The following is a 26,688-nucleotide window of genomic DNA, read 5'->3' as shown; positions in this document are numbered from 1 at the left end:
TGAAAATAGTACTACTGAATTAAGTGGGGATGTAAGAGTAGAACTTAAAACCTTTATTTAAATCCAGCATTGCCATGGTTCTAAGTTACAATATAAAATGCTGCTCCTTCAGTTTCCTTGAGTGCACAAATCTATTATGTACAGAGATGGTGCAGACTATAAATCATCATCATCATCATCGTTTAACGTCCGTTCTCCATGCTAGCATGGGTTGGATGGTTCGACCGGGGATCTGGGAAGCCAGGAGGCTGCACCAGGCTCCAGTCTTATCTGGTAATGTTTCTACAGTTGGATGCCCTTCCTAACGCCAACCACTCCGTGAGTGTAGTGGGTGCTTTTTACATGCCACCTGCACAGGTGCCAGGCAAGACTGGCAACGGTCACGGTCGGATTGGTGCATTTTACGTGCCACCGGCACAGAAGCCAGTCGTGCCGGTGGCACGTAAAATACATCAATCCAACCGTGGCCGTTGCCAGCCTTGCCTGGCACCTGTGCGGGTGGCACGTAAAAAGCACCCACTACACAAATGGAAAATAGAATCTTGTTTTGTTAGAGTGGGTGGAGACAGGTTAGCCTGGCTTGGAATTTACCTCCACTGTATCCAACACATCAGTTTTCTCAACATCTCAATCACTATCAACAATATCCACCTGTCCACTGCAAACCTACAGAATCCCACTTCCATCTCCACAACATTTCTCATCCCAAGCACACTAAATCTGCTATACCATTCTCTCAATTGATTTGGATTTCAAATTCCAATGTGAATCATGGATAACTTTGGTCACTTGTGGACCTTGCATTCTGCCAGCTCCTGGGGCATCAACTATGTCCCCACCCACCTTCCTTCTTTATGCACACTTTAAGACTGGATTCTACTCTCTCAATCTCCATTGAAACACAAACTCATTCTTAATTTTCAGATCTTATTCTCTAATCCCAGAACCACTGCCATCCGGCTTGCACCATCTATCCTTACCTTTCCAAAAAGGATAGGAACTTCAGCAAATTCCCAGTAATACACAACCAAGTATATTTAAATGTGCTCACCATGAGGAAACACCTATTCATACACTAGCAACATTACAACCATCATTGGGTCTAACACATTACTCAGAACTTGTGCATCTTCTGACTGCTGCAAAGTTTGCACATATCTATATGAATATTGCATTATGTGCAAACTTTGCTGCACAATTTACAGTGGGGGAAAACAAGCTATCACCTTACTGATCACTTTTGTGAGTACATCTGAAGCACTCTCCATGTAAGCTAGATGAACTGGTTCCTCATCCAACTCAGCAGGCCATTCCATTACCCCACTTATCAGTGTGTGAAATTTCTGCACATCAGGGATTTGCACACACAAGAAAATAGAATTTTGCATTCAAACTCAGAACCATGGGAGACAGATTTACACGAACACTGTTCCATCTACTCTTACACCTCCTGTCAGTTCAACAATCCCATCCTCATTCTTCAACTCCCCTTCTCACCTCAATTTTTCCCTTCCCCTTACTTGCCTCTCTTCCTCTATTTCATCTCCTGTACTTAATTTCTCTTTCCTACTACTTCCTGTCTACACATGAAATCTTGCACGGTTTTTCACAAGCCATCAGTTGCAGCCAGTCACTCAAACATAGAGGACATATAAAATTCTGCTGTCTTCACCCCTCCCCCCACCCCAACCAACAGACGTCTTAACCCAGAAAAAAGGAGGATGTGAAAATATCTACGTACATATTCATTACATATGTTGATATAAACACACGCACACAGGGAGATATATACATATACAGAGTTTATATACAAGCCTCTTTCTCTCTCATCACTCATTAACACATGCTCGCACACAATAGAGCAGGGGACCAGCAGTATTGTTACAGCATTAGAGTATTATTGCAAAATTTATTTAGTCCTTTATACTCTGAGTTTAAATCCTACCATTGTTAATTTTGCTGTTCATCCTTCCAGGTTTGATAAAACAAAAGACTAGTACACAAATTGAGTACCAGTACCAATTTAATTAACCACCAATCTGTATCAACATTCAATTGGCTAGCATTGCATAGTAGAGCTGAAATCCCTGCTCAACTATAGGGCTTCTATGGCAGGTAGTTATTCAGCACACTGGTTGGCATGCATTATCTAACTTCAACAACATCTATCTGTAACTCCTATATCACTGCCAACAGAACAAATACCCATCGTACATTCAAACACACGCCCTGTGTCTGTCTGACTGTCCCTAAAAGTTAGCCCCAATTAAAAAGAGATAGGGTAGAAAAATGAAAACATACAATACAGTAATATACACACACACACACACACAAACATACTGTGATGTGTGTGTGTATATATATATATATATATATATATATATATTTACACATGCACACATACACAGAAGCATACTGTGATGAATATACATACACAAAGTGATATATACATATATGTGTGTGTGTACGCACACACTGACATACAATTTACACATGCATTTATATTATATACACATATACACAAATATATACTTTCATTAGTTTTATTGTGAGATAAATAAACATATGTAAAGCTTTATAATGGTCGATCTATATTCTTTTCTGAGAAACCAGCTTGCATAAATTGTGAAAGTCCTGTCGGTGATTGTTGTAAGCAATTCTTATCAACAATGTTGAAGAACCATTCTGTAAATCTTCGTAACTCTGTAGCAGCTGTTTGAGATTCATCTTGGAGTCGTTGATTTTCAGCTCGTAATTTGGTTATTTCAGATTCATACTGAGAATTCTTTTGTTTTTCCTGTAATAACATAATTATTTGTTTTAAGTTATATTTTATCAGTAAATAAAAATTAATAGCTTAAAATACCCTAATAAAAGAATCAAAATTATACACACATATATACCTACATACACAACACCTCGACCAGATTCCTCACAGGCAAGGAACAGATAAAATTATTCAGGTATAGTAAGTGATGGAATATTTAAGTTGAATCCAGTCACAAGCAACTCCATAGCTTGAACCCTTTAGCATTCATATTACTCTGTCAAATGTAATGCTTATTTATTGACATTGTTTTGAAATAATCATGTATTGTCTCACAACTTCAAGATTTTGGTGATGTGACTGTATATTTTTAAAATTACATCATAGGGTAGGTGTAAGAGGCTAGATCTAACAAGTTTGTACATAAAACATGTAGAATATTTGGGCCAGATATGGACGGTTTAAATGCTAAAGGGTTAATTAACTTTACATATGTATCACAATTAGGAATGGTAGATAAGCATAAGGACTGAATCTTTCAGGCTCTCTTCCAGACCAACTTGAAAACAGATGACAGCAACCTTATTAAAATGGCTGGTCACATTAATAGACATGTTGGGTAACACTATGTTAGCTACTCTAGTAAAATATGGAAAGTAAGATTATGGTATGAGGAATGAGAAGGGTAAATGATCTTGGAGTTTTATGACACAAATGACCTGATCCATTTACAACACTTACTTAAGAAACTGACTAGTCACTTGACTCCCTACTAATCAAATGGGGACACACCAGGAACTACAAGACAGAAGATTGTGAATAATAATGCTTTCCTCAGTGAAAGCTGAAGACAGACTTGGCAAAATTGGTAGAAAGTGGAGAGCAAAGAACAATATCAGAAAGCCAGAAGAGAAGCTAAGTTCCAGTATATATACCATATAGAAAAGCTGAAAGTAAGAGTTTGCCTATGCTATGTTCTGTGATCAGAAATGTGAAGTGTAGCGGGTGCTTTTTACGTGCCACTGGTACGGAGGCTAGTAGGGCAGTACTGGCATCAACCACACTCAAATGTTGCTTTTTACATGCCACTAGCACAGTGAAGAGTGTAAAACTCAACATAAGTCTAGTGGTTAACATTTCAAGATTTAGAGACATACGACTGCTTGAAGAAAGAATTATAAAAGCCAAAAGACCTTTTGGCAAGAAGTAGGTTCAAAGTAGCAGTTGACACGTATGATCAGAAGTAAATAGCAACTTATAACATGGAGGAAGCTATGGGTTACTAGAAGAAAATCAATTATAAGCAATAGAGCACATCTGGGTGTAATAAAGCCCTAACCAGGCAGAAAATAACATGTGGTGGAATGGTACATTAGTTAGAGCCATAAAAGCTGAAGACAGACTTGGCAAAATTGGTAAAAAGTGGAGAACAAAGAACAGTATATATAGCATATAGAAAAGCTGAAAGTATATATCAACTGTGAATATGTTTTATTAGAACAGCTCTTTATAATGTTAGCACTATAAAGATTAAGGTAATATATTTAAACACAAACAGAAAATATCATGAATATATGGAATATAATTACAAACCTTATCTAAATCATTACAGGTTTGCTGTACTTTTTGTTCCAGTTCTTTGATTCTTTGTTGTGGATTTGATACAACTGTTCTTGACATACTGAATATAGAAAAAATAATTATCAAAGCAAATGATAACAAATTTAAGTTGTTTGTGTGCACAAACTTGTATTATGCATGCAGACGTATGTGTAATGCAAATGTGTTATGTGCAAATGCATATTTTCATATTTGTATGAATTTCTATGTATGCTGCATGTTGAGTGTGTTTCTGTTGTATGTATGTATAATCATTGTAAGAATGTGAATGATTCTAATATATGCTTCATATATGCCTATGTGCACATTCTGTGTTTTACATATCTGCTACATCATCATCAACATTGTGTAATATTCAAAGGGTTCCAAGACTACATCATGCTCCAGTGTCTAAGGCTGGATGCCCTTCCTAACATCAACTACCTTAGTGTGTACAGTGTGCACTTCTGAAAGGACTCTGCAGCTCATAATACTACAAACCCTGAGGGAGGGATACAGCTTTGTGCCAGGCGGTGAAGGTTAAGGTATGAGAGAAGAGCAAGTTCTTGTTATAGACAAGCTGCCTGGCACCTCACATTTGTTACATGTAAGTTCATGCATATAATCATAACATGTACAATGTGTCAAATATGCATAACTTACGTGTTTTATAGGATAAAACATAAATTTTTGATATGTTCATGCCTCTCCCTAGGGCCATTGATAATGCTACCCAAGTGAAATGGCTACAACTGAGAATCAAAATAAAGACACCTGACTTCTATACTATGCACCACTTATTAAGTAACGCTATTTATTATTAGCTAACAACACTTGTTGCTATGTAACACTACTCACTTCTCATGTAATAACATTTATTGCAACAATTATATAAGTTATCATTACATCTGAGGACAGCAAATTTAAATGAGATGCTAAGGTGTTACATTATATGCACTTTTCAAATTATTTAAATTTGATCCATCTCTGTTCTGATTTCAAATCCTTCTGCTGGCACTTGTTAGGAACCAAGAATCCCAAGGTTAATTGAATACATACCATTAAAAATTCTGTAGTTAAATCTTTTGATTTACTACACACACAACACAGGTGCAGGTATACATGGTTAAGAATTTAGCCTTAATCTGAGTACATAACCTTAGACAAATGCCAGATCGACTAATAATGAGTGGAATTTGGCAAATGGAAAGTGAGCAGATGCTTGTCATACACACATTCATTTTATGTCCACTTTCCCATTAGTTAGAGAAATGTATTACAAAGGTATGTTTTACAATGAAATACCCTTCCTGTCATAAGTAGCTTCCCTACAGGAAGAAACTTGTTCTGATCTGGTTCTTTTTCTTGTACTTTATGCTCTAGTTTCCTTGACTAAAGTTACCTCCTTCTCTACTGCAGCCCAACTCAATTGAAGGGGATTTTAGTCTTGCAAGCTGCCTGACAATTTCAGTAGTGCTGCGCCATGACAAAAAAAAAAAAAACACCCACTTCAAGTATTAAAGTGGTTGTCATTGCAAAAGGCATCCAGACATAGAAACTATTCAAAAGTAGACACTGGTGCATGATTCAGTCACCAAACTCATTGGATCCCATCAAATTGTTAAACTCACACCAGCATGAAAGACAGACAGAAAAAAAAGAAGGAAAGGTGTGTGTGTGTGCGTGCGCGCATGAATGCATGTTTCTCTTCACACCAGAATGAAAACTGGTGTTGGTTATGTTTCTAGTTTCAGTGCTGTCTGTTACCTAGTCACTTCAACAAATAAGGGTCAATAAAAATAAATGCCCAACTGAGACAAATAAAAGAGTACAGTCCCTTTACAAAGTCTAACAACATCCTTAACCCTTAAGCATTCATATTAATTTGACAAAAATAATCCTTATTTATTCACATTTAAAAAATTTATCTAATATTATTTTGTAGCTTCAAGATAGGAAAGATATAATTTGCTTATTTTTAGAATGACATTGCAGGGTAGGTGTGAGATGCTGGTTCTGGCCAGTTTGAGCATAAAATGTGTAGAATATTTGGGCCGGATACAGCCGGTTTAAACACTAAAGGGTTAAGGAAGAAGTTGAGATAAAATTGTACCTTTTGTCTTTATTCTGAGGAGTTAAGAGTTCATTTTTCTCTTTTGCTTGTAATACTTGTTCACTTGACTGTTTTTGATTCTTCATTTGTGTACCTGCAGAGAAATAAAATACAAATAATCTAAGTTCATCCACGTGTGAAAATAATGTTCCCTATACATACTGGTTAGGTGTGTATAGAGTCTGGTGATGTGGGTGGGTGTATAGTATGCTTGTGTATACCAACACTATACATTTACACACACACACACCACATACAGTATAATATTGTGTGTATGATGTTATGCATGGTGCATCTACATAATGTGTGTGCACAACAGTGTAACAGTGTGAGTCATTGTGTAACGCAGTGGTTTTCAACCAGGGTTCCGCCAGAAGTTACAAAACTGCTAAAATCAGCAGTAATTTTTAATTCTCCTGTGCAGATATGTGTGCATAAAACTATTAAATTATTGCACAGGGGTTCCTCGAGCCAGTGGAATGTTTCCTTGGGGTTCCGCTCCAGCAAAAAGTTTGAAAAGCACTGGTGTAACGTATCGTTTGTGTATGTCAGTATAACATAGGACCGGACTAGTGTGCATCTGATGTGTCAACAGTATTGTGAATGTTTATGTAGTTTTATTTGTATGTGCACACATATACAAGCATGAACGAGTTAAGTGTTGTACAAGAGATCCATTGTTACTGCAGTGACGTAAGTCATTATAAACCTTTAATCAGTGGTAATACGACATAACGGTCATGTTGCCCAAATAGGTATAATTGTTAGTTTCCCATTGGTTGAAATTACTGCCCATATTTGAATTCTAAACTTTCGTCAAAGAGAAATCTTTCAGGAAATATGGTTCCTAGAATTCAGGTATGAGCAGTTATAAAAACCCTGATTTTTGAGAGATTAATCAGTGATCGTTGGTTGTCAATCGACTCCATGACATTCACACTCAGTGTTCATTGGCTGTCGCTTATTTCCACGACACTCACTCTTGAGATATTGGCTATTGTTATGCCATGTCTATTACTTAATTCAACAAGGTTATTTTGATTTCTTGTGTAAAACTCTAGTAGCTTAGTATGGAAGAATTAATTAATATAAATTTTATAATGAAATTTACTTCTGCAACTATGAAACTGTTATTATAGCGGTGGAAAAGAGCAAGCTTTATTCATCTTCAACATACATGCACGTTCAGTGTCTTGGAGTGTATAATTTATCACAGCGTTTACTCAGCCTGAGTTAAGATTTATGTATAGTTAAGATTTATGTAAAAAGCACCCACTACACACACGGACTGGTTGGCGTTAGGAAGGGCATCCAGCCGTAGAAACACTGCCAGATCAGACTGGGCCTGATGCAGCCTTCTGGCTTCACAGACCCCAGTTGAACCGTCCAACCCATGCTAGCATGGAAAGCGGACACATGATGATGATGATAATACTTATAATTAAGTTACAAGTGACGGGTTTATCACCATAGATTTCCACTCAATAAACATCTATATTTATTCACTTTTCCAAGTTTGAACACATTATAAATTGGTGACCAATAGGCACAGCAATGGCTGTGTGGTAAGTAGCTTGCTTACCAACCACATGGTTCCGGGTTCAATCCCACAACGTGGCACCTTGGGCAAGTGTTTTCTACTATAGCCTCGGGCTGACCAAAGCCTTGTGAGTGGATTTGGTAGACAGAAACTGAAAGAAGCCCATCGTATATATGTATATATATGTGTGTGTGTGTGTGTTTGTGTATCTGTTTGTCCCCCCAACATTGCTTGACAACTGATGGTAGTGTGTTTACGTCGCCGTAACTTAGCGGTTCGACAAGAGACCGATAGAATAAGTACTAGGCTTATAAAGAATAAGTCCTGGGGTCGATTTGCTCAACTAAAGGTGGTACTCCAGCATGGCCGCAGTCAAATGACTGAAACAAGTAAAAGAGTAACCGATGTTGATTACGAAGTCTACTCGGGAGAATAATCACCATATAAATAGGTAACTCACCGTTATACTACTTATCAAACACTTTCAATGCATGTCTTTCAGTATGCATAGCTTACCATGTGTCTTCCATACAGACTACCTCACTCCCTTACATGTTTTCACTTCATACATAACCCACCAATAAACCTAACCACACACTCTACATGTATTTCTCAACACATGTATTCTACAACATATGTACCTCACGTACAGAAATCACCCAGACACAATTCAGTACCAACTCTGAAAAAAAGAAAGAAAAAATAAAACATTCTTTAGAAATAATCAAAATGTACACTTACTTTCTATTGCCTTTGTTGCAACATTCACAAGGTTTGACCATTCTAATGAAGCAGTGGACCCCACTAACGGAATTCGGGAGTTAGGTGATGGGGATGAATATTTTCGCCTGGTTGGAGGAGACACTAAGGATTTATCACTTCGCACACTTGGAGAGAGTCTTTGAAAAAAAAAAAAGGAAATAAATAAGAAAGAAAGAAAACTGATAACATATTACACAAATTTAAGCAGATTTAAGACAAATTTATATCTTGACAAAGCAGAGATGGGAAGAATATAAAACACACATTCACACTGTGATCTACCACACACTGGTGTCTACTTGGAGCTAAGTAAACACAGCTATCAGCAGATAAATGATTTGACATTGAACACAGTGCACTGATGGAGACATGATGCAAATTAATGAATGTTTTAACATTCTAGTTCCTAATTGATTAAAGTCTCAGTAGAACTAATAATAAAAGAATATACTTATGTGTGTATGTGTTATCACAATGACAGACCAATGGCTGTCACCAGTAAATGATCACACAACCACATTGTATATATATCATTACTATTATGTTAAACTGTTGTATGTCCAAATGCATTTTTTGTTTCAATATTTTTGCTTGCAATAGCCACTTCCTTTTTGTTAAACTATCATATCTCTGGCTACTTATTTGGCAAGATATCAAAAACTGTCAAAGTGCAGTACAATGCTTTTGCTATAGAATGGTGAAACTATTTTTCCATTTTCATTTTGGACTTACAACACTTTTACACAATAGCAACAATACACACACACACACACACATTACTGTGTCTGGGGAGAGTCATTTTGCCTTATTAACTAACACACTGCTTCAACTTCCATTCAATTGATTTATATATATTTTTCCTTCCAGAATTTTCATTGTTTCTGGCAACCATCTCAATAGTTGTTGACAGTCTGTTTATCAGAGCCGTGTTCCCTTTGTTTGTTTGTATGCATGTGTGCAAACCAGATGCAAAAACCAAAAGTATAAGATCAGGGTGGAGGAAATTCAGAGAACTACTACCTCTGTTGGCAGCAAAAGGATTGTTTCTCTGAGGGTGAAAGGTAGATTGTATGATTGCACGTGTGATAACGGCTATGTTATATGGTAGTAAAACATAGGCACCGACTGTGGAGGACATGCGTAGGATGGAAAAGAATGAAGGTAGTATGCTCTGTTGGATTTGCAACACCAGTATGCATGACCAGCAAAGCATAATTGTGTTGAGAGAAAAGTTAGGCATAAGAGGGATTAAATGTGGTATGCAGGAGAAGAGAATGCGTTGGTTTGGACATGTGGTGCATATGAGTGAAGACAGCTGTATACAGAAGTGCCTGTCACTGAAAGTGGAAGGTACTTGTGGAAGAGGGAGACCCAGGAAGACATGGGATGAAGTGGTGAGGAATGATCTTAGGATGTTGGGGCTCATGGAGGAAATGACAGTCCACCGAGGTGTTTGGCAATATGAGGTTCTAGTGAAGACCCATCCACAAAACTGAGTCCCACCCACATGTAACAACACACTTTTCACCCAATCTACCCTAAGAAACCGAACTACAACTTCTCCTCTAACTGCATCTTTCTCTTCTTTACATTTCCTCTTCATAAATTGCGATTGTTTTCCAATCCTCTTTCTTGCTCTCATTGCCCTGTTCGCTGTGTTGCTGATCCCCACACCCCCAACATTCACTCCCTATTTTTCTACCCAGGTTCTACGCTCATTTTCTTGTTACTTATCATCTCTTTACTCTCTCTTCCACTTTTGCTGTTTCCTACTCTCTCTCTCTTGCCTTTGGTCACTCTCTCTCTTCTATTGTTTTTCTTCTGACAAGGTAACCAAGTATCTCCTTTACATCAGCACACTTGTTTCTGGCCTCTTTCTTGTACCTCTCACTAATTCTCTATCTTACTAGGTAACCATGTACCTCCTCTATAGCGAGACATCTATTTCTGCCTCTCTATTTCTCTGTTTCACTCTAACCTTTCATTGTCTGGCACAAGTCCCCCTCTTCAAATGCTCCTCTCATAATTCCTTATCTTGTGAGTTACTTGGTAACTCTGCCAGTGCTGGTGCCACATTAAAAGCATCCAGACCACACTATAAAGTGATTGGCATTTGGAAGGGCATCCAACTGTAAAAATCATGCTGAAACTGACTTCATCTGTGCTAGTGCTACATAAAAAACACTTTGCAGAGTGGTTGGTAAAATCCAACCGTAAAATCTCTGCCAAAACAGACACAGTAGCCTAGAGTAGTTTTTCTATCTGGCCGGCTCCTGTCAACTGTCCTACTTATGCATGCATGGAAGATGGACATTAAACGATGATGATTGTATATATATATATATTCTTTGGTTATGTGTTGCAATACAAACAACCTGGTGTAGAACTCAATATACATATGCTTCAAAACGAAGTATTACTCAAGTACAGAACAGTAATAAGAAAATGAGATGACAAAGGAATAAGTGATTATGAACTTCATAAGCTTACAACTGTTTCTGCTATAAGATGCAGTGGACTCACAGCTGAGTGTCTGAGTAACACCTTATAGCTTCATCAGAGTCCACCGCATCTTACAGAAGAAACAACTGTAAGCTAGTGAAGTTCTTAAGATATTCCTTTGACATCTAATTTTCTTATAAATATATATATCATCATCATTATCATCATCGTTTAACGTCCGTTTTCTGCGCTAGCACGTGTTGGATGGTTCGACCGGGGTCTGGGAAGCCAGGAGGCTGCACCAGGCTCCAGTCTGATCTGTCAGTGTTTCTACAGCTGGATGCCCTTCCTAACACCAACCACTCCATGAGTGTAGTATATATATATATATATATGTATAAGTAAATATTTTGTTTATGTCATAAGACTTTAGAAACTTTCGGGGAACATGTAATATTTAACTTGTTTTTAACAATAGAATTCAAAGTAGATAAAGCTATAAATAGTAGCTTCTTAACTTTCTATCCAAAATACTGTTTTACAAATAGAAAGTTCAAATCAAGTGCATGTGTGTGTGTGTGTATTTGTATACATATGTATAATTAATGAGATTTAATATGAACTTCTGCAGATTGCTGACTGTAAGGGAATTGAGAGTTAGGAGAGGTTCCAGAAGCAAGAAACAGGTTCTGAGAGGAAAAATTACATGCAGTGTTTAGTACAAAGGTAGTTAAACAATTTTCTAGGCCAGAGGACCAGATGCCACTGTAGTCATTGTGTGGGTGTGTGTGTGTGTGGGTGGGTGTGTGTGTGCAAGAGAGAGAGTGGGGGGGAGAAAGAGAGCAGCACAACGGTATGTGAAAGAAGATTTGTTCAATAAATCATTTGTGCTTAGGAGGAAAGGTCTATAACGTTTATAGGGGTAGAAGCTAAGCAGGTACGACTGGGTGCCTAAAGAAGTTTACTCTGCAGTCACATGGTGCTGGGTTCAATTCTGCTATGCACACACTTTAGACAAACAAGTGTATTCAGCCATAGCTTCAAGGCTTGGCAATGAGGATTGGGTTAAAATGAAATTTTATAAAATAAAATTTATTTTAAATACAACATTAAGCAATGTAAAATAAAAAAAAAATAAAGAAAAGAAAAGAAAAAAAACACACAGACCTATCCCTAGGATCTTTTTCTGATTTGATCATTGCAACTTGTTTCCTGACAGGTGCATTTTTGCTAAACCGAAGGTCTGTAGTGGCATAATTTTCCACATTTATATTCGGGACTGCGGAACTTTTGCTACTGTTAAGACTTTCTTCAGAAGTGGCTCGCTGTAAAGGAGTGCTCACTGCTTGCACATAAAGCCCTTCCTGCAAGAGGAATAAACATGTAAAATCAGTCATATTTTCTTTAAACAGTTCCTACATGATGAAATTCATTTATATTTATAATTGCGTCGATAAATTGAGAAAATGAAGATATATTTTTAAAAATAAGGTTTATTAGAATGAAACAAATTAAGATAATTTTGATAACATAATTAGTAATTAATGAACTATTTTTAATCACCTGCTTTTCATTTTATATTTTTTAAAAATTTAGGTACATGATATATATTATATAAAATACAAGTTATGTTTACTAACTTGTAGTTTATATAATTTTTATATAAAAATGAAATAGATAGTTCTTTTCAACTTCTTATTCTACACATAGGCATAGGAGTGGCTGTGTGGTAAGTAGCAACAATAACAACAAAAACACATACAACACTTGGTATATTTTTCAAAGATCTCTGTATTAATATTTAATAATTCCATAATCATGACAGATATATTTATTTTAAAGACAATTCTACTCACAGGAGACTTATCTAAATCTTCAGGTGGATTGGTGGTGCTAATATTATTGAAGAGTCGTAATAAATCTTCTTGCAAATTACTGGTGTTTACTGCATGCTTTGTGTTAGAATGGTGAGGAGTCCTGGTCACTGCACTATTAGAAATAGCAGCATGCATTGAGGAACTGGTGTGGGGAACAGCAGGAATTCCAACATTACCAACACGGTTCTTGGAGCTCAAAGATTCTTCTGAAGATCTTCCTGATAAATTTCTTTTGGAAAATTGAAGAGAAAAATATATTAGACTTTTTCCTTTTTTTTTTACTGTCTTGAATTTTTCTTGTGTATATGTTCCTGTATATTTGTGAGTGGGTGTGTATATATATATGTCTGTGCATGCATATCTGTGAGTGGGTGCATATAAATCTATGTACACATAGCTGTCAGTGGGTACTCAACACTTAAATCAAAACCTTTTATTTTAATTTTACATAAAAATTCGTTTTTAAATTTGGTTTGAAAGATTATATGAGTTCGTATGTTGAAGCATATTCTGTTGTGTCTGGGGAGAGTCATTTTCTTTTTGTGCCTTATAATGTAACACACTCACCGGTAAAATTTCCACTTATTTCTTATTTTTATTTTCCTAAAATTTTCGTTGCATCTTGCAACCTTTTCAATAGTCTTGACTATTGAAAAGGTTGAAAAGACTATTGAAAAAGTTACAAGACACAATGAAAATTTTAGGAAAATAATAAGTGGAAATTTTACTGGTGAGTGTGTTACATTATAAGGCACAAAAAGAAAAAGACTCTCCCTAGACACAACAGAATTTACATAAAAACTTTTCTGCTATGTTCCAAAACGCTGTTTATTACATTAGTTAAGAAAGCTGGTTATTTTACAAAGTCTCTCAACATTCTCGATAATTTTCGAAGTTAATTTTCGAAGTTAATTGCAGTAGACAATGTAAGAATATAGTAGGAAAAAATAGAAAAAAATTTTGTGGCAACTTACTTGCTAGATGACCTTGGACTGCTACTACAACTGCTACTAGCAGGTGAAGTGTCAAACTGACCCCGTTTATAAAGACCTTCTGGCCGGCCCTTGCTATTACTAATTAGATGCTCCATTTTCTTTCGAGAAGTACTACCAATGCCAGATAACATCTCTTCTGAAAGTGAAAGATTGATGTTTTAGAACATGAATCTATGAACAAATATAAATACATACACACAACCACCTTTTCTGTTCCTCAAACCTATTCTCACTCTCATTCACCTAATGTTTTTTTATCACACATCTCTCACTCTCCTTCCAGAAGGGGAAGTTTCATTTTTCAGCAAGATGTTTGCTCTTGTCCTTCTACCATACTTTCATATCACTCAATGCTATCCTTGATTTAGTTGAGGAGTCTTGTCTTGCTGGTACTTAGTAACCTCAGCAATGCTGATGCCATGAAAAAAAAAAAAAAAAGGACCTTGTACACTATGAAGCGGTTAACATTAGGAAGGGCATCCAGATACAGAAACCATGCCAAAGCAAACACTGGAGCTCAGTGCAGCACTCAGGCTTGTTAGTTCTTATCACATCATCCAACCCATGTGAACTTGGAAAGAGAGATGTTAAATGATGATTTTATATATATATATACACACACACACGTAAAAAGCACCATCCAAATGTGGCCGATGCCAGCGCCGTCTCGACTGGCTTCCATGCCGGTGGCACGTGTAAAAAGCACAAATCAATCGTGGCCATTGCCAGCCTCCCCTGGCACATAAAAAGCACCCACTACATTCACGGAGAGGTTGGCGTTAGGAAGGACATCCAGCTGTAGAAACACTGCAAGGTCAGACTGGAGCCTGGTGCAGCCTCCTGGCTTTCCAGATCCCGGTCAAACCGTCCAACCCATGCTAGCATGGAAAATGGATGTTAAACGATGATGATATGATGATGACACACACATTTTGGTTTTTCAGACAATAGCAACCAAATCTCTCTTCAATTTATCAATAAATGAAGGACACATTCAATGATGTAGTCCTATATAGCCATACCAAAGACTGATTATGGCTGGAATACTTTTGATCAAGATCCTTCCTGATCAGAGCTAACACAAACCTAAATAATGATGCAAACATGTGTGTGCATACAACAGAATTCTATATAGTTTTTGTCAACCAAATCCACTTACAAGGCTTGGCTCAGCCTAGGGTTATTGCAGAGTTATTTCCAAGATGTTACACAATGTGAATGAACCTGAAATCATGTCATTGGGAAGTAAACTTCTTCACCACACAGCCATGTTTGTGTTTATAAAGTTAAAAATCAATATTTTCTTTAAACTGCCAAAATATGAAGATATGACAGAGGAGGTGTCAGGTACATCAACTGAACAATCTCTTATCTTTCATTTGTTTCAATTGTTAAACTGTGGCCAAGCTGGAGCATGGACAGTTTTAGCTGAACAATCAATGCCAGTACATATTTTTTAAGTTTGGTACTTAATCTTTCACTCTCTTTTGCCAAACCATTAAGTTGTTAGGACATAAACATACCGACACTGATTGCTATGCAATCAACGGTGGGTGGACAGATACACAATACACAAGCACATGCATAACTTCGACAGCTTCCACCTACCAAATTCACTCATAAGGCATTAATAGGCCTGAAGCAGAAAACATTAGACCAGTGGGACTGAACTCACAACATGGACACAAAGTGAACTTTTTAACCGCACATCCATACCTATAAAACGATTTAACATTTAAAGCTGAAACTGATTTCCAACAAAGCTATAGAAACTATTTTAACTGACCTTGGCAAGACAGCTGCATGAAATTTTCTGAAGATTTGTAACCATGAGATGAACTATTTGTGAAGCAAACATCTATACCCTGACCAAAATTGGTGGCACTGCTGATTATACGCTCTGGAGCGCTGTTCTTCCGTTGTTGTCGTAATAAATATTTAGTATTTTGGTTCTGCTTCATTAGTTCCAGTGATATATTTCCTGACTGTGGTGTACCTGGCGACACATAATCACTCATAGTGCTGCTGACATACGGATGTTGCTTTTCTATAGCTTGCATACTGTTGCTGTTACTGACAGCTGCCGACTTTACCGATACTGGGGAGTTGGAACTGGCTGAAAGACTGTGACTTGATAATTTATCTTTCTCAGATGGGCTAGAATAGCTTCCACCACTGCTGCTAATTGCAGATGTATCTTCTTTGCAATTACTTTCAAAATGTTGTACAAGTTTGCTTATCTGGATTAAAAACAGAGAAATTAGAAATTTTGACTAAAATTGTATACATTTAACAAAAAAATCTTTTAGAAAAATTAATAACTGAAACAAAGCATTTCAACATAATTATAGATTTAGGTAACACATAGATATTACAATTTGTGATTTCTCTATTTAAATTAAGTTCAATTTGGAAGAAATTTATTTCAGACAAGTTAGTCAAAAATCATCACAATACACACACAGAAAGTTTAAGGATGGTATAAGGACTATGAAGTCACTTGGAATGGATCCAGAGGACATAGAAACCCTTGCTTTGGATCGAGCTGGATGGCAAACAAAAATGTGGAGTGGAGTGAAAGCATTTGAAGAGGTCAGGATAACACATGCAAGACTTAAGAGAGAGATTTAAGGAAGAATGTTACAATTGAGAAAGTGAATCACAATGACCTTCTTGTGTGTACAGTTTGTAACAGACCATGCCTTTCTTTTGCTGGGCTCAAATCACATTTGCAAACCTATGGAAAATGAACCTCCACCAACTATTCTGCCTATATATTTGTGCACACCTTTCAATGTATGCAATGTATGCCAGAAGGTTTTGCAAATCTAATGGAGGCCTCAAAAGACATTTTAAGTTGTATATATATCAGAACTTATCTGCAGCTCTTGGTGGATATGCAAATTGGATATGCAGTCTATATGGGTGTCTTTTCAAAACACTGTCTGGTTTAAAAAGCCACATCAGATGCCATGATGGTTCTAAGGTGTAGGTAGAGGAGGTGGTCAGACTCTGCATAAGGAGTAGACAACTCCCCTCACACACATGCGCGTACGCAGATATACCATCATCAGGTTGAGCTTGCTCCAACATTTTTAAGCCAATGTCATCATTAGTTGAGGGAGGGCTTCAGGGAGGCATCCAGTATCCTCTGGTGAGCTGATCTACGTATGTTGTGTTCGGACAACCTGCTCAAGTACAGCTATGGTTTGACATTCATAGCAGTAAATCAATTGCCAACTCTATTTTACCTCACCAGCAACATCCTACGAAGTTCAAGTGCCTATCACTTATGGAGAGAGACACATAGAGATCTTTTCTGTTGCAGTCAAAGATTTTGAAATTTTGAAATTAATTAGAAATTTTCAAATTTGGTATAGTGATGTCATTTTTCATGCTGGATCTGATGTTGTGATCTATTTATTCCAAAATTTTTTTAGAAAAATGTTACAGATGTTTAAAGTTCAATATTTTAGCCCGATCAGAAAATAAGATTTGGAAGCTAGCATTTTGAGTGTGATAGCTCTTTATCACCAAATGAAAGCAAACATTACAACAAGAAAGTGTTAAACAAAATAAAAGCAATTACATGACATATGAAGAGAGATAATGTAGATTAGCATATGCAAGAGATACATATACAGAGTAACAGTGACAGAGTGTGTGGTGTGTGTATGTATCATCATCATCGTTTAACGTCCGTTCTCCATGCTAGCATGGGTTGGACGGTTCGACCGGGGATCTGGGAAGCCAGGAGGCTGCACCAGGCTCCAGTCTTATCTGGCAATGTTTCTACAGCTGGATGCCCTTCCTAACGCCAACCACTCCGTGAGAGTAGTGGGTGCTTTTTACATGCCACCTGCACAGGTGCCAGGCGAGGCTGGCAACAGCCATGGTCGGATTGGTGCATTTTACGTGCCACCGGCACGGAAGCCAGTCGAGGCGGCACTGGCATCGGCCACGATTCGGATAGTGCTTTTTACGTACCACCAGTCCAGGGGTCCTGGCATCTGCCGGGTGCCAGTCATAGGATTGGTTCAATTTCGATTCCGATTTCGATTTCACTTGCCCCAACAGGTCTTCGCATGGGTGCCTGTCGTCGGATGAGGTTCGATATTGACTTCGCTTGCCTCAACAGGTCTTTGTGTGTCCAAGGGAGGAAAGGCATGCATAAGTGGGCTGGACTCACTTGTCCTGCCTGGTCTTCTCACGCACAGCATATTTCCAAATGTGTATGTATATTATATATATATATATATATTTCGTTTTGGGATTTGGTTTGCAAGATTCTTTATATGAGTTCGTGTGTTGAAGCATATTCTGTTGTCTCTGGGAGAGTAATTTTCTTTTTGTGCCTTATAATTTAACACACTCACCGGTAAAATTCCACTTATTATTTTTATTTTCCTAAAATTTTCGTTGCATCTTGCAACCTTTTCAATAGTCTTGACTCTCTCTTGAGAGTCAAGTGGAAATTTTACCGGTGAGTGTATTAAATTATAAGGCCCAAAAAGAAAATTACTCTCCCCAACACAACAGTGTGTGTGTGTGTGTATATAATATATATATATATAATAATATATATATATATATATATATATATTATATAGAGAGAGAGGAGAGAGAGAGAGGGGGGGGGTGTATAAGACAGAGAAACAGATAGATGGATATGACAGATAGAGAGAAGGAGATTTAATAATCTAAAAGTTGTTATTTCTAGTATCAAATATATTTTTTTATTAATATTTACAGAAAACCTGTTTGGAACACAGATTTCAAGAATCAAAATCCGTTTTGTTGAGGACACACCATGCACTCAATTATATTGCAGATATACGTATACACATATACATAAATGCACACACACACACACACACACACGGTGAAGTATAACTGCATTAAAATATTCTCCTAGATAATATTAAAAATGGAAATACCGGCATATGAGATCTTTGGTTTGTAGTATTGGAGGCATTTGATTTTTCTTTGCTACCTGCAATTATACAAGAGAATTATCATCATTTAGACAATTTCTGCACATATAAAATTCAAAGCAAATGTTTATAATTGTTACAATTACACTATATTTATAATCAAGTCAACAGGGCAAATTAATCTATATGTGAAAGCTGTAACTGCTAACTTTATTAGTAGATCCTCATGCTTTTCTAAAATGCCAAGGGTTCATAACCCAGCAGTTACCTATACAGCATTGTATCCCGGATAAAGACATTTAGTTTCGTTTTATAAGCAAGTACAACTTAACACTGGGTAAAAAGTCTTGTGAGAGAATTTGGTAGAGAAAAATCAAAGAAATTGTTTGCGCATGCAAGTGCATAAGAATGCACCCTCTCCTTGTTGTGTCATAATGTGACAGTTGTAAATTAATATCTCAGCCATACAAGCAATGTCCTTTATTACCAATCTTCCATGGAAACATGTCCATCTCTGGAGAAACATTATCTTGCTTAAAAACAGGTGAGGGTTTATGACAGAAAGAGTATCTAGGAAATCTGCCTCAAAAAATTCTATTGGATCCATACAATTAGCATGGAAATTGAAATGATGATTGTTATTAATGGTGACACCAAATTAGAAGACTAAGATAGAATCATATGTTTACCTGAAAGAGACCGATCCCCACTGTCTTGGGAATTGCTTCGTGAATGGACTCCGTCCTTCAAGTGTTGGCTATGCTCTAAACTGTCTTTAGACCAACGATTTTCCTTATTTTCAGCCAATTTCACAGATGATGTCATCTCTCCAGATATTTCTGTAGGACCAGCTTCACACTTTTCAGGTGTTCTAATCTGACCAGGTGAAGACTTCACATCAGATCTAATAAAATATAACAAACATTTATAATCAATTATTATAATAATCATTTTTAATTTTCAATAAATATTTAAGATGTAAAAATATATTTACAAGAAAAATAGCAATCACATGTAAATTACTGACTCTAGCAATATCTAAAATAGGAAAAAGACTAACAGGAACCAATAAAGAAAATATAATTGTTCAGAATGGTGCTAATGTAACAACCAATAATGAAGATCATATCAGGGAAAATTTTTGAATTAAGGTTGTAATCCATTTTTGGAATCAATTCACTATTTCAAAAATACCTTTCAGAATGACATTTACACACACAAAAAGTTAAAAATTAAAAAATGGGAGTAAAATTTGCTAAAATGTCTTGTTTTCCTTCTTTTTTTCCTTCTTTAAGTAACAGTAAATATTTCAAAATAACATTTGAAATGAAGTCAAGTCATTTACACAGTCAACATTCTGGAAATGATAACAATAATGTTAAATAATAAAATGATTACATGTCTCAAATGAAAAGACCAACCAACAACCTCTGTGGAGATTATATATATATAAAGTTTTATACATTTATTACTAACATATTCATGCACACTAGAACAAAAATGGAATTTACTATGAGATTGTGAGAGAGAAAAAATTCCCTCTGTAGATTTCATGTGTTAAAACATCAACCATGCTTGCTTCACTTGTAGCCTGTCCATAGAGAGAAGTTTTACACCAAGAAAAAAAAACCTCATAGTGAATGCCTTTCCTGTTCTAGCATGCAGGATAGCTTTAAAAATAAATGTACACATCTATATTATAATGCTCAGTAGTGTGTGTGAATTTTGTCAAGAATAAGGTTGACAAAATTAAGTTTTATAAATTTCTTATGATAGGAAAGGTTTCTTCTTGGAAAACATGGAAGCTTGTCATATAATTTTTAAAACTAAAACTACTTTTAAAAAATGTGAGAAAACAGCAATCAATAATTGTTTTTGTATAAATTTTTCTTTAAAAAGAAAATGAAATTTTTTAAAAAAATCACTCTTTGATTGGAATAATTTGCTGTTTTCTTTAAACTTTTTGGATTATAATTATTATTATTATAAAAATGATCATAACTTCATTGAGTTTAAATGAAATAATCAAAGCAAAAGAGGGAAGTAGAGAGGAGTACATTTGTAGATAGCTGCAGAACAAAGCTTTCTGTTACACTTCAACAACTTTTGTTACAAGCATGCAAATTAGCTATTAGCTGTTTAATTTAAGTAGCATTTTTGGCAATTTTTCAATAATGCTTTCGAAACAGCATTTAACCCTTTAGCATTCAGATTTCCCTGTCAAATGTAACGATGATTTATTCATATTGATTTTAATTAATCATACATTATCTTGTACGCTTGAGATTTCAATGACATGATTGTTTATTTTTTAGAGTAATATAGCAGATCTGGCTGGTGTGAAGATAAGATAAGTATATTATTTTGGCCAAATATGGCTGGTTTAAATGCTAAAGGGTTAAGGGAAATCTTAGTGGAAAAAAAAAAATTTGTGACATGAATAAGTATGTTTATTTTGGTAAAAATACAAGGGGGAAAATTAACAACTAACTTTTATGTTCAATAATTACTTGGGCAAGTCAAAAGAGTGTTAGATTACAAACTGAAGGATCAGTGGTTAATAGCTTGTCAATGGTATTGGGCTGTAATCAAGATATAATTTTTTTAGATCTAACCCAATTACATATCTATAAGTATCATGTAGAGTTTTACTTTATTCATAGAAGTTATGTGATCATCATGAAATGGACAAGGGACCCAAAGGCTAACAATACTGAACCCCCTAATTGTTGTAAAATGGACTGTCCTGAACTCAAGAGTCAATCATCTTCCTAACAAGTTTACTATGAGATTGTGAGAGAGAAAAAATGGGGACAAAAAAAAAATTTGATTTAATTCATCACACCTATGATTTAACTAATGGTGTGTGGGGAGGGGCTCTTCACAGTTGATTGACTTGCTAGAGCAGCTAAATCTTCCCCAATCACTCCTATTGTCTTAAATAAAAGAACACTTTGTATAATGGGATCCTAGATTCACTATATAAAAATTTTTTAAAAAACCAAAAAGACACCGCTGGAATACCTGTTGATAAGATTTGGTTACTCAGAACAGATTTGTCGTTATTGACAATATACTTTCGACAATTTACTAAACAATGCAGTAATGACCATTTCTAATAGGTACCAATGAAAATTCTTTCATGTCCACAAAAAATAAAACAGACAAAGTTTTAATGGATGGGAGACTTAAGTAACACTTTATTCCTTTTGTTATCATTTTATCTTGAAATACAATCTTTGTTTCAGTAATTTTCAAAATAATGAATTTAGTAACGTAACTGTCATTTTGATGGAAGGTTCTAATCTAGATCACTTTAACTCTATTGTTGCCCTATTTCATAACTGCCCTTGTTTTAATTAATTTTGAAAATAATGAAGAATTTAATCAAATAACTTTATTATTCATAATCTAGTGCTTGAGCATAACATGAAATTTTGGTAGAAGGATTTACTCTTTTACTTGTTTCAGTCATTTGACTGTGGCCATGCAGGAGCACTGCCTTTAGTCGAGCAAATTGACCCCAGGACTTATTCTTTGTAAGCCTAGTACTTATTCTATCAGTCTCTTTTGCCGAACTGCTAAGTTACGGGGACGTAAACCACACCAGTATCGGTTGTCAAGCGATGTTGGGGGGACAAACAGAAACACACAAACATACACACACATACATACATACATACATACATACATACATACATACATATATATATATTATATATATATATACAATGGGTTTCTTTCAGTTCCCGTCTACCAAATCCACTCACAAGGCTTTGGTCAGCCTGAGGCTATAGTAGAAGACACTTGCCCAAGGTGCCACACATGTGGTCGGTAAGCAAGCTACTTACCACACAGCCACACCTACGCCTATGGTTTAGATCACTTTAAAACTTAGAACCAGAAGTAGTTTCTCAGACAGATTAGTAGCAAAAAGGTTAACAATTTCACCTGGTCCTTAGGTGACTTTGGAGGAGTCAATTATGTTGCAAACATTTGACCCAGTTCTCCTGCTTGAAGCATCCTCAACTCCCTACTATCAGTCTCAGAAGCTCTGTATAAGGGGATCAAGAGTACTACCATTCATCTTTGGACATAAACAATTATTTTTTTTAAATGTTAAGGTTTACAATAGAATAAACTTCTATTGCAAAAGTGCTTTAACCAACACGTAATGTAAGTGAAAATTAGCTGAAATGCACCCAAATGTGCAAATAGAATCAGCTCAGGGTAGCAGAGATAAGAAAAAAAACTTTAGACCTGAAAATGTTGGACTTCATACATAGGATTCAGCAATGAAATATATGTGAAATATTGTATTTACAACTATATCCAACCTATGACACACAGAAGGAGCAACTAAAACTGACGACACAACAAATGATATGATGGTGGGGTTGACAATGGTGATAATAATAATATGACTAAAAAATACAGCAAAATTATTACATAGCATTTTTTTTTTTTTTGGTAAAAACCAGGCATAAAAGTGAAAAAAGCCATTTATGTGTTCATAAGATCAAAAGAGAAGCATAAATATATTTTTTTCACTAAAATAAAATGGCAGCACCTTAATTATTTTCAGATAGGGATAAAAAAAAAAAATACCCAGCAAAGTAGATATGCATTGGCAAAGAATCTTCTCTAGAGCAAAGAGTAAAGAAGAATACTGGATGGAGTACCAAATAATGAAAAGAGAAACCTGGCATATTTTAAGTGAACTGCACTGACCAGAATTTGCAAACTGCTTAGGTTTGGGAACCCCCTAAACAATTGGTAATATAAGAGAGAGAAAAAAAAATGCAAACAAGAAATTATCATACAAATTTTGATTTCAAGTTCTCAAAATGTAATTCAAAGAGGAAAATAAAAATTAAAAACAAAAAGAAAACTTCAATTCATTAACTCTGATAGACATCCATTGGTCTCTAGCCCTCAGGCAGGCATGTTGTCTCTTTTCTCTATCTCTTCTGTCACTACTATTAATAGCTTCTCTTCTTCAGATATTTCTGGTCTGGCACTTTCACCACCCATACAACTTTAACCCTCTCATCTTTCTGTCACTCATCACTGTTATTACATCCACTCAGCCCTAACCTTTGTGTGGTAAACAAGAGGAAAGTAACATCTAACAGAAAACTAGATTTTCATCATCTTCACTTCTAGCAAGGATTGGATGTGATTTTTCAAACCAGTGAAACACTACAATTCACACATTTCTTTAAAATAATAATTATTTCTAACACAGGTGCAAGACCAGTATTGAAAGGAAGGAGTTATTTGATACCATCAACCTCAGTACTCAACTCATACTTTATGTGACTGATCTTGGAAGTTAGACTCAAGCTGGTTAAAACAGTAACCAAATCAAAATTGAAACAAAACGATACTAATAGTCATATATACAAATACAGAGTTAGCATTGACAGATTTACATGTGTTAAATACTGGTGAGGGTGAAAGACTAAGAGATGAATTAACTCTTTAGCATTTAAAGTGGTCATATCTGACCCAAATATTCTACCTGTTTTATGTTCAAACTGACCAGCTGCTTGAAAATAAATCATCACTTCATTGAAGTCTTGAAGTCATGAGATAATGTATGATTAATACAAAACAATGTGAATAAATAAACATTACTTTTGACAGCGTAATCTGAATGCTAAAGGGTTAAGAATAGGAGAGATTTGATGAATGGAATAACAGAAAGAATGAGTAAACACAATATATACATGTATATGGAGACAGAGATCACTGTTAGTGATATGAGATGGTCACCTTGTAAAACTTTCCAGTTTGAGATTTGTGACTATTTTTCATAAATAAATCTACCAATACTGATTAACATAATCAATTACACTAACTAAATCCATCACCAATATAACAGAGGAAAACTGAACTCGTGAAGTACTCTCATAAAGTGGTTGTCAAGTATAACAATAACTTATAGATCAATATGAAATTCAATAACTTTTTTGATGTTACTATAAGTGCCTAGGGCTCTGCAGAAACCAGTGAGCTTGTTGGACTACCTACTGCACAAAATGTAAATCTACTTTCCCGGAATCATGAGCAGTTTTTATGATGAGAGGTTTTCAATTCTAAATATGTCATATGTGACTGGTGAATACAGAGGGAACCTTTACAACTTCTTTAACCGTTTTGTGTTCTGATTATTCAATCAAACATAATGCCTATTGATTCCCATTAATTTGAATTAATCATGCATTATCTCATATCTTCAAGATCTTGATGGTGTAATTACTTAATGTAGAATAACATTGTAGGGTAGGTGTGAGAGCCTGGATCTGGTTAGTTTGAACATAAAACAGATTAACTATTTGGGCCGGATATGGCCGGTTTAAGTACTAAAGGGTTAAAGACCTGTGTTTCTGATTAACCATCAAAGCTCATCTCACTCACAGAACTCAATTCCCAGGATGTTACTCTGAACTTCAATTCCTTTTATTACTCAATATACAAACCTAATAAAAAACTAAAATATAACCATCCCTGACAGCCTTACCCCAAATATCTTATGTATGCTGACATTAAATGATGATGATGATTACAAAATACAGATTTTTCACAACACATCACAATATTATAACGAAACCCTTAGAAGTTGTTCTAAGTATACTATCTTATATAAGAACAACTACTTACCCACAACAATCAAAATGGTAACCTAGTATTTATCTCCATTCAGTATTACAGTAACTATATGAATAGCCTGAATTTTCCACTTAAAACATAAATATGATAGAATCTTTAATGAAAATAGCTAAACTTTTGCATTTAACTAGTCCAAAATACATAATGTAGCATATTATATCACTGCTAAACTTAGTAAATTTAACAAAACCACTAACAACAAAACACCAACACCTACAACTGCTCTGACTCTAACAATTGCTTTTGGAATCTAACAGTATAGCTGAGGACATTGTGTACCAATGATATGGCAATATGACCTTAAATCCATTTAAATCAAAATTTTGTTCACGCATGCATTCCCTTAACAGAACTCCAATAGAAGCAAAACAAACATCATTGGATAATGTGCTGGTGCAGGGATTTTGTGCTGAAATCGGGCATACTTTGAGCTGCCTCATTTCACTGGTATCCTTGTGTGTTTTGATTAAGCAGTAGAACCATAGTATGGAGTAGTGGTATGCTAGTGAAACATTTTTTGAGAGCTTTTTTTTTTTAACTCATTAAAAATTTTCTTTAAACAATTTTGAGATTCAAGATTTTCTAGAAAATGTTCAATGATACTAAACATCTTTGGTTACATATATTTGTTATAGAATAACTTGATTCCACATCACGTTAAATGGAGGTGGATATTTGGCTATGTTTCTTTCCCATTTGTATTTTTTTATTGAGATGTAGATGTCAGTGTTGTTATGTAACAGACTTTATTCTTAAAGCAACTTCTGTTGTAATATTGGGATGTGCTGTGAAAAACCTGTTCATTACCTGAAAGTTGAGAAATGATCAGGATGCAGTTGCCTGAGATGATTACAATCCTAATTCACCATTTCATTAGGATATGAGAATAATAAAGGAAACTGGAGACATACAAGGAAATAAACACTGTGGGTCCAGGCATGGCTGTGTGGTTGAGAAGCTTGCTTTCCAAACATATGATCTTGG

The 26,688-nt window shown here is 35.7% G+C and overlaps 1 protein-coding gene across 3 annotated transcripts in view; it reads right to left on the bottom strand.

Annotated features, from left to right (window-relative positions):
* Positions 1 to 2,457: 2,457 nt before the first annotated feature.
* The window catches only part of LOC115222550 (signal-induced proliferation-associated 1-like protein 2), a 174,831-nt gene continuing 150,600 nt past the window's right edge, over positions 2,458 to 26,688 (bottom strand). For 2 of the 3 annotated variants that reach the window (XM_029792812.2, XM_029792813.2), the window contains exons 15-24: positions 19,716 to 19,933; positions 19,033 to 19,088; positions 15,882 to 16,335; positions 14,075 to 14,231; positions 13,080 to 13,329; positions 12,391 to 12,587; positions 8,761 to 8,918; positions 6,480 to 6,573; positions 4,361 to 4,448; positions 2,458 to 2,797 (exon numbers count right to left, since the gene is read on the bottom strand). In XM_029792812.2, the coding sequence (XP_029648672.1) occupies positions 2,576 to 2,797; positions 4,361 to 4,448; positions 6,480 to 6,573; positions 8,761 to 8,918; positions 12,391 to 12,587; positions 13,080 to 13,329; positions 14,075 to 14,231; positions 15,882 to 16,335; positions 19,033 to 19,088; positions 19,716 to 19,933 (1,894 nt within the window). In that variant the 3' untranslated portion in view covers positions 2,458 to 2,575. The remainder of the gene's footprint in view (positions 2,798 to 4,360; positions 4,449 to 6,479; positions 6,574 to 8,760; positions 8,919 to 12,390; positions 12,588 to 13,079; positions 13,330 to 14,074; positions 14,232 to 15,881; positions 16,336 to 19,032; positions 19,089 to 19,715; positions 19,934 to 26,688) is intronic. The other variant, XM_029792814.2, reaches the window with a different exon arrangement.

Source organism: Octopus sinensis, linkage group LG20 (assembly GCF_006345805.1).
Source record: "Octopus sinensis linkage group LG20, ASM634580v1, whole genome shotgun sequence".
NCBI lineage: Eukaryota > Metazoa > Mollusca > Cephalopoda > Octopoda > Octopodidae > Octopus > Octopus sinensis.
The sequence above is the reverse complement of the archived record's forward strand: the minus strand, read 5'-3'. Positions and strand labels throughout refer to the sequence as shown.